The sequence below is a fragment of the Rhipicephalus sanguineus genome, chromosome 11 (genome assembly GCF_013339695.2).
Source record: "Rhipicephalus sanguineus isolate Rsan-2018 chromosome 11, BIME_Rsan_1.4, whole genome shotgun sequence".
NCBI lineage: Eukaryota > Metazoa > Arthropoda > Arachnida > Ixodida > Ixodidae > Rhipicephalus > Rhipicephalus sanguineus.
In genome coordinates, this window is record NC_051186.1 from 66,820,672 (window position 1) to 66,829,302 (window position 8,631).

General features: G+C 47.5%; 1 protein-coding gene across 1 annotated transcript; it reads left to right on the forward strand.

Annotated features, from left to right (window-relative positions):
* The first annotated feature begins 316 nt into the window (after nucleotides 1–316).
* Nucleotides 317–7,297, forward strand: LOC119373835 (isocitrate dehydrogenase [NADP] cytoplasmic). The gene is made up of 4 exons (XM_037643894.2): nucleotides 317–496; nucleotides 2,627–2,931; nucleotides 5,567–5,908; nucleotides 6,686–7,297. The coding sequence occupies exons 1-4, from the start codon at nucleotides 380–382 to the stop codon at nucleotides 7,170–7,172; spliced, it is 1,251 nt and encodes a 416-aa protein (XP_037499822.1). The 5' UTR covers nucleotides 317–379; the 3' UTR covers nucleotides 7,173–7,297.
* Nucleotides 7,298–8,631: the final 1,334 nt, after the last annotated feature.

Consider the following 8,631-nt stretch of genomic DNA (forward strand, 5'->3'; position numbering starts at 1 on the left):
TAGTCTGTTTTCATCGCTTCATATTTGTGGTTCCAAATCTGCCATCGTCTACGTCATGAATCCCATCTGACAGTCTGACAGCTTGCTCGTTAAACAATTTCATTTATTCTATGTTTTTTTTTCTAGACTAATTTTCAAGTGTTTTTTTTTCTTAGCTTCATAGGTCTCAACCTTAAACATCATGCCGCCCGGTTCTTGGCCCATCCCCCTTTGAGGGTGACAGCCACCAGGAAGAGGGAAGAGGTCGTCATCAGCAGCAGCAGCTAGCTCGCGCTCCTCGTTCACCGCGCGTGCTGCCAGCTAGCCCACCTCGAGCCCACCGGCTGCTGCTTGAAGCTGTCCCAGTTTCCTAGCACTCGGCGTACACTACGGCAAAGCCATGGAGCGCATCAAGTGTGGCCCGATCGTCGAAATGCTGGGCGACGACATGTCGCGGGTCATCTGGGACCTGGTACGCGACAAGCTCATCCTGCCCTTCTTGGACATCGACCTCAAGGTACTCCTTGCCCTTCTGCAATGAAACGTAGCAGGACCAGATTAGTTGGTACGTATATTCATGTTGAAAGATGGGGCGTGCAAACAGGGACACGAGAGAGAAGAAGACACCACGAACAGCTTTTGTGGTGTCTTGACTTCCCTCTTGTGTCCCTGTTTGCATGCCCAGTCTTTTAACACGAATACACGTACCAACTAGCTCATCTATCTGTTATTCTAAGCTTAATTTCTAGTACTCTGGACCAGACATTCGGCTTAGAAGTTGGAACATGGTTTTGTGCCGTTTTGACAATGATGTTGCGTTGTTTTCTAAGATTTTTTATTGGCAAGAGCACAGAGGGACACTCTCCGGTGGAGCACTTACTTCCGGTTTTAATATTCATAAAAATCTTCTAAAAAGAAATTGATAGTTCTGGTTCAAGTTAAGAGTTATATTGAATGCACATGACATCAGAGCATAACTTTACTTAAAGGCCCATTAACTGTCAAGATAATTAATGGAAATTGAGTTCATTGCAAGATTGTGAGCAATTGGGCATGTTGCGGCACCTTGCGGAGGAAATCTCAACCACGTTCATCTTTTTACGTGGCCTCCGAGATCTGCGCGCGGAATGCAATGTTAACCCAAGGAATACGCAAGGGCGCACGAACGCCGACGTGCGAGTGCCCGCCTACCAGCCACCTAAGTCACGGATAAGAGTCGCCTCCAGATTTTTTTTTTTTTGCGAATAGATGAAGCTGGTTCTTAGGTCGCGTCTCTTTTGTTGCATATGTGTGGTTGCGTGATCGATCGACATTGTTCCCAGCTAGGTCTCTCTGAAACGTTCGACATGTGAAGAAGCCGTGTCTCACGCCGTGCTCGCTTAGTGTCTGCGGCGTTGCGTTTCTAAGCATCCAGGTGCGGGTTCGATTCCCGGTCACGTTTGAGTTGCGACGCCTTTTCGATGGCGTTGCAATTCACAAACGGCCGTGTACTACGGAGTGATTTACCACGGCATGACTCGATTACAATCGTATCTTGGTTTCGGAACATTACCCGGGACTTCTACAATAATAATAATAATAATAATAATAATAATAATAATAATAATAATAATAATAATAATAATAATAATAATAATAATTTATTATTACTTTTATAAAATCAAGATATGATCTTGGCTACACCGTAGTGGAAGGCTATGGATTATTTCGACCCCTGCAGGTTGTTCAACATGCCCTGAAATCGCATATTACGTGGGCCTCTCGCTGCTGTCCAGTGCCGCAGACAGAATGTTTCATTTTTCAAAGATCGGAAGTGAGTGGTTGAGGTTATAACTTCTTCTGTGCAACGTGCAATAGTACCTACATAGTGTGTCGCCCTTACAATGGGATGTAATCTGAAGTTAGCGAAGACGAGGTCTATACACGTCCCCCTGGTTGTTGTTGGATGTTTATGGTCATAAAAAATTCATCTGATAGCATAACGCCCCCCTAGTGGTCTCCATTCAAACCAGAGCATGCGCCGGGTGTGAGCGCTGCTACCGCGGCACCCCTAGCGATCTCCATTCAAACCAGAGCACGAGCCGGGAGCGAGCGCCCCTGGCGGACTCCGTGTAAACCAGAGCTACCAGAGCTACGGTAGACGCGGGGGGTACAAGGCTCGGCCCTAAACTGCTTCGCCCCTAAAAAAGAATTACTACTGAATTCTCTGGACAATATCACACGTAATAACAGGGGAATAGCCAGAAATTTTTTTCGAGGGGGAGCTGGATGCCCGTCTTTTCTTTATGTGCGTTCGCTTGTGCGTTTGTGTGTGTACATACACATACGATTTGTAAAAATTAAACACCCCGTAGCGACGTCACTGCAGAGTAAGGTTTCGATCTGGGCTCTTGTTGGCTATAGGCTATGTTCACTGTGAATATCTTTGTTTTCTACCGCGCACTATACCTCGATCATGAATCACCAACTGGCCCAACCGTCCACTTTGATTGGTGAATATCAAGGTTAGTTAGAATGGCTAGATTGCTTATTTACACATTTGTTTGAAGGATCCTCCGTCTTTGTGTTGATATCCTGCTCGATGTGGCTAGCTTGCCGCGAGCGAGTTCCGAAAGGGACGCTCTCACCCTCGACACACTATGCGCAGGTGTTCGATCTGTCCATCGCCAACCGCAACGAGACGGACAACATGGTGACGCTGCAGGCGCGTGACGCGCTGAGGCGCTATAACTGCGGCGTCAAGTGCGCCACTATCACGGCCGAGCGAGACGTGCTCGAGATGTACCACCTGAAGCGCATGTGGAAGTCTCCCAACTCGGTCATCCGCAACTCCCTGGGCGGCGCCTTGTTCCGAGAGCCCATCATCTGCAACAACGTACCGCCGCTGATCAAGCAGTGGCGCAAGCCGATCGTCATCGCGCGTCACGCCTTCGGTGACATGTACATTGGGAAGTAAGCATATCCGCCTAGACATGACCATAACAAAGGCACCGTGACACACTAAGTTTCCAGGTTAAAGGGACACTAAAGTGACAAAATGAATCTGTTTTTATTACTTGTACTCCGATGATTCTAATGACGTTAACTTCACCATCGTAGGTTTATTAATAAAGGATAAAATTGAGGTCAAACTTTCATTTTTAAAATTCGCACCGAAATCTCCGCGCGTGAGGTCACGGATTTCAAAGTGTACTTTTCCTTTTTTGGCTACATTGGCTGAACGAAATTTACTAAAACTTGCTATGTTAAGTCCCTGGCCACTTCACGGGACAATGTACTTAGTTTTTACCGATTAGGAATTACGTATGTCTTCGGAGATGCCATCAAATTCTGTGGCGTCACGGTGTTTGGTGCGGGAGTTTGAAGATGGCGTCGGTACCCGCATTTTCTTTTCGTGCGTTTTCTCGCTTACCAAACGTCTTGTTGCAGTAAGAGTGATGTTTTCGGTATTGTGAAATTGTAATTGGTATTAATACGCGAAAAAAACCTTTTTTCTCTTTTGTTTCCCTTTAAAGTATGCATTGTACGCGAACAAGCACAGTTCATGCACGAACTTGCCAAACTATTAGGGCATTCAGTGACCGCCGTCGTTCAGCAACACGAACAACTACAAGGAGGGGACGCCTAACTTTAACGAAGCACTGTAGTAGGTTTGCAAAACTAAGTCAAACGCACCTTTCGCTCGTCATAACTAGGCTTAGAAAAGTTAAACCTCAGTCAGTGTTTTAATCGGTATTTGGAATGTACAATATTGTAGAAACCGTGAGTGACGACGAAATGAACTCGCAACCCCGGAAACTTAGTAAATTGATCTTATTGGCTCAAAACTTAATGGCAGGGTCCATTATACGTACGCGCTTGCAGATGGATTGTGTAATGGCCTTATTGCATAATGAAATGAATTTCACTCCACAAAGCTGCATAATTACTACAGGATGACCCGGCTGGCGCAGTTGTTCCTGGCTAGGCCTATAGACCTGCTTACATTCGAAGTTCTTGGTGCACATTTCAATGCAGTTTACTGATGCCGCTTTCCCTTAACACAGCTGCGCATTTAGTAATGCCGCTATTGGCACAAAGCTGTCCCTGAAAGTGATCAGTGCCTACGGATTGACACGAAAATTTAGGGCTAAGTAACGCACGTACCAGTGGCGTAGATCATGGGGACGGGGGGTTGGTCAAGGGGGTCCTGACTCTCCTTGTATTCAAGCTGGGAGGGACACCCCTCGCAAGGGTCTCCCCTTGAGATTTACCTTTGAAATATCATACTTGAATTGGTTGACAGTTAAGCATAGCGCACTCTCCTTAAAATCAACTCTGAAACCTGAAACCCTTCCAATGAGTAGAAAAAAAGCACAATAGAGAAGGCTGTTCTGGGTTTCAAAAGGCACTGTAGATGTCAGGGGCGTAGCGAGAAATTTTTTTCGGGGGGTGGGGGGCACCTCCTTGACCTGAAGTCGGGCAGGCAAATGTGATCGAGTGTCATTTTGAACTCTGTATGCCATGGCAAAAAAAAAATTCTGGGGGGGGGGGAGGGCACGGGCCCGGTGTGCCCCCCCTGGCTACGCTACTGGTAGATGTCATGCTTTCTGAAATGCTACGGGTGACTTCTGACGTGCCGTAAATGTTTACTATGCTGGCATTTGAAGCGCAAAGTAAAGAATCCCCGATCATCGACTGTTATTTATGTATGCAGACGATTGGGTAGAAGCCACTTACAATGAAATATGGATGCGACTTCTTGAATATCATTGTTCTTAAAAAAGATCACTGGTGAATATACACAGGCTTTACAAGAACGATTCGAGGGGTAAATCGTGGGATGGTAACATGATAAACGGTTGGAGCTGAAGTTAAACAAAAGCATTTCCTTTACGCGTTGTAACAAAAGAAGTGCTAGCATTTTCACTTGATGGTTTAACCCGAATGAAATATCAGCTAGAAATATGTTAGCCTATTCCTACGAGTTCCACTTAGCAACTAACTTTGCCAACTATCCGCTCCTAAGGCACATGCTCCTTTCCTTGCTAATTTATTTGAAAACCGGATTTTGAGTTTTATATAATTAAAAAGTAGATATATTTATGAAAAACTACACGGCCGTCATGCCATCAAGATGTGTTTCCTCCCCTTGAGGTTTCTTCTGGATTTACGCCAGGTGGCACATACCGTCGTTTGAAAGAGCCTAGAGTTCGTGTCATATCGGCATAATACTGACTGCAACATTATCCTTAGCGACCAGATTTGCAGAGATATGACGCGATTATCACGAGCAATTGCTCATATATCAGTTATTAGACTAAAAATCATGATGTCGCTTTTAAATTGCGAAGGTACTGTGTAGAGACGCTCTGCTGGTAAGGGCAGTGTCCTTGAATGCGCCGTTAGCGTCGCACTCCTCAAGAGCCCCTGTTTATTTCCGACGGCCTCTTATATAATCATGAGGGCACGACTAGTCAGTTATTTAATTAATACGCGCCCTCTACATACTGTACACTAGCTAGACCTGCTTACAGTTCTTGTGCTGCAGTGACCGCATTGAAGGAAGAGAAGGGGATTTCTGTGAGCAGGGTCGTATTGATTTCAGGGACTTCGTGGCTCCGGGTCCTGGCTCCCTGGAAGTGTGCTTCACGCCCAACATCGGCTCGCCGTACAACCTGCACGTGTACGACTTTCAGGACACCCAGGGCGTGGTGGCGGCCATGTGCAATACGGACAAGTCCATCACGGAGTTCGCCTACAGCTGCTTTCAGTTCGCGCTCAGACGAAACCTGCCGCTCTACCTGAGCACCAAGGAGACCATCCTGAAGAAGTACGACGGCCGCTTCAAGGAGATCTTCGAGCGCCTCTACCAGAAGAAGTACAAGCCCAGGTTCAAGGAGACGGGCATCTTCTTCCAGCACCGTCTCACGGACGACATGGTCGCAAGGTTCACATGGCTTTGATATAATTAACTAGAGACTAAAGTATACTAGACCCAAATTCTAGATCATTTTCACGTTCGCCATGCAATTATTGCCCAAAGTAAATATTCCAAGCGTAAGATAAGCAGACTTAGTGGAGACAAGCTGTCACAACAAGTGAACAAAGTTCTACTGAAAAGGATCGGTTACAGCGGCGAATGGCGACGCATTGGTTAATGGCCTTTGGAAGGGCTATTCTGATTCCACTGAACACTTTAACTGCGTAGTACTTTAGGAGCCCGGCTTGTCGTCAATGTATATACCATGCAGGTGGCGTGATCATGCTCAAAATCAAATGGTCACAGGCTTCAAACAAGACTAGCAATGCCCAAATCCGGGTTAAAATAAACGAACAAGGTCTAAAATAATATAATTAACAGAAATAACCAGGAAATAATCGCAATAATTAAGTTACCCCACCCCTGCCTTCCCTGTGCGCTCGCGTGTGCTTGGATGTGCCGGTTCAGTGAATCGGCTAACATGTAGTAGAGCTACTACTGCATATCGCAACGAGTTACACGTAATTAATTACATTTAATCGACTTCAGCCGATTAATAGTAATTAAATACGTGTAACTCGTTGTATACAACCCTGACTCGCAAGCCTTATGACCCTATAGTATATTTTCAGTAGGTGGCCCTGAAGCGGCGGTGTTGTGAATTTGTGCGGACATTTGACGCTGAATGATAGTGCAAGAAACGTGCCCCCTTCAAAGCCATAGTATATCTTCCATTCCGTACAGGTCTCTGCGCATGGAAGGCGGCTTCGTGTGGGCGTGCAAGAACTACGACGGCGACATCCAGTCGGACTTCGTCGCCCAGGGCTTCGGCTCGCTGGGCCTCATGACCAGCGTGCTCATCTGCCCCGACGGCAAGACCCTGATCGCCGACGTGGCGCACGGCACCGTGACCAAGCACTTCCGGCGCTACAAGGCGGGCCTCGAGACGTCCACAAACTCGATGGCCACCATTTACACGTGGACCAAGGGCATCCGGCACCGCAGCAAGCTCGACGACAACCCCAAGCTCGAGACCTTCGCCAGGGCCCTGGAGACGGCCACGCTGGAGCTCGTCGAGTCCGGCTACATGACCAAGGACTTGGCCCTGTGCGTCAAGGGCTTCGGCAAGGTGCAGCGGCAGGACTACCTGAACACCTTTGAGTTCATCGACAAGGTGGCTGAGGACATGACCGCCAAGTACAAGCAGCTCTTTGGCGAAGAGCGTGTGTGAAGGGGGCGCGTGGCGCTATACGTTTGTTTTTATGTGTGTTTATATTATGTACAGCTTGCATTTGCGTCCAGATTTGGCATGCGAGCTCGAACGATAGTATTTTTTTATTTCTCAAGTGGCGAGATTATATCTCGTTTAATTTTTTTTCAGGCCTCTTGTCGGCGTTTGTTTCTGGTCTGTTTCTCTTGTGTCCCTGTTTGCGATGTGCTTCATAGAAACCCTAGTACAACGAGCCAGGCACGTAGGCAAGGGGGGGGGGCCGCCCCCCCCCCTCCCAAAATTTTTCCAGCCTTCTATATTGCCAGGCAACTTTTTTTTTTGTTTTTGCCATGGAAAGACTTTCTTTCGAACAATAAGGCCTTGCCCCCCCCCCCCCCCCCCCGAAAAAAAATCCTGGCTACGTGCCTGCAACGAGCACACTCGAATACCGAGTGTGGCAGCGGCAGCCATCTGCGTGGGGCTCTTGCGGTAAGCTGCCACGCCACGGCGTTGCTGTGCTAAACAAGCTGTTTTTCAGGCACTTTAAAATGAGCTCCTTGAGATGCGTGAGAAGCGCGCAAAAGACGGCGGATGTCTGCGATGCACTTCTAGCTTCTACCTAGAAGTCGGCATTGTAGTAGTCACGCCGAAATAGCGGTTGCTCCCAGAGAGAAATGTACTATGAATAGCAGAACGCTTTTTGCGGCGCCAGTTGGTTCATGACTTGCGCTAAGCACTAAGCCGCGCAAGCCTTCAAACAGCGAAACTGGACTATTCTGAAGACTAATCTGGTTGCTTCTAGGTTGTTTCTAGGCCTTAGCTAGGTGATGAGGGTTGTTTCTAGGTTGCTTCTAGGTCGTTTCTAGGCGCTATCTAGATGATGCTAGGTTGTTTCCACGCTGGTTCTTGGCGCAGAGAGGTTCGAGTTAAACCACACAGTCACAGACGCGACACAGATGTCCAAACTCCAGAAACACTCGCTGAAACCTAGCGTTCGTACCTCTTGTACAGTCACATGCACGACATGGATGCCCAACCAGAGACAAACTCGCCCTGAAACCGAGCGTTTGCACCTCTCGTAGATGTACGGACACGCCGCCGTTGGCGCAGGCCTTCCATCGCTTCTGGGTCTTCTCGTAGCCACCGTTGTCTATCCCGTTCCCTAGTGTCTAACTGTTGCCTTCTTCCTTTTTTAGTGGACCTGTGGTGAGTCGTGGGATTTACCCAATTTCTGTGGTACATATGTCCGTTTATGACAATGATGATAGTTTCTCTCAGCCGCCGTCGCCTTTCTCGTTGGCTAGTGTTCGGCTAACTATTGCCTTCTTTTTTAGTGGACCATGCAGTGGGATTTACTTACTTTCTGTGGCACATACACGTTTATTTTTCGAGATAGAGTCAGACGCATTACGGCTAGCTTCGCAGTCGCCAAACAGCTTGGCAGTCGCAAAACGAGCCACTACGGCTCGTTTTGTGACTG

Bases quoted from the DNA above. Each gene is read 5' to 3' on its own strand.
- LOC119373835 (XM_037643894.2), top strand. From the start codon at position 380: ATGGAGCGCATCAAGTGTGGCCCGATCGTCGAAATGCTGGGCGACGAC. The intron at 497-2,626 runs GTACTCCTTGCC...CACTATGCGCAG, and splicing joins TCTTGGACATCGACCTCAAG to GTGTTCGATCTGTCCATCGC. The intron at 5,909-6,685 runs GTTCACATGGCT...CATTCCGTACAG, and splicing joins ACGGACGACATGGTCGCAAG to GTCTCTGCGCATGGAAGGCG.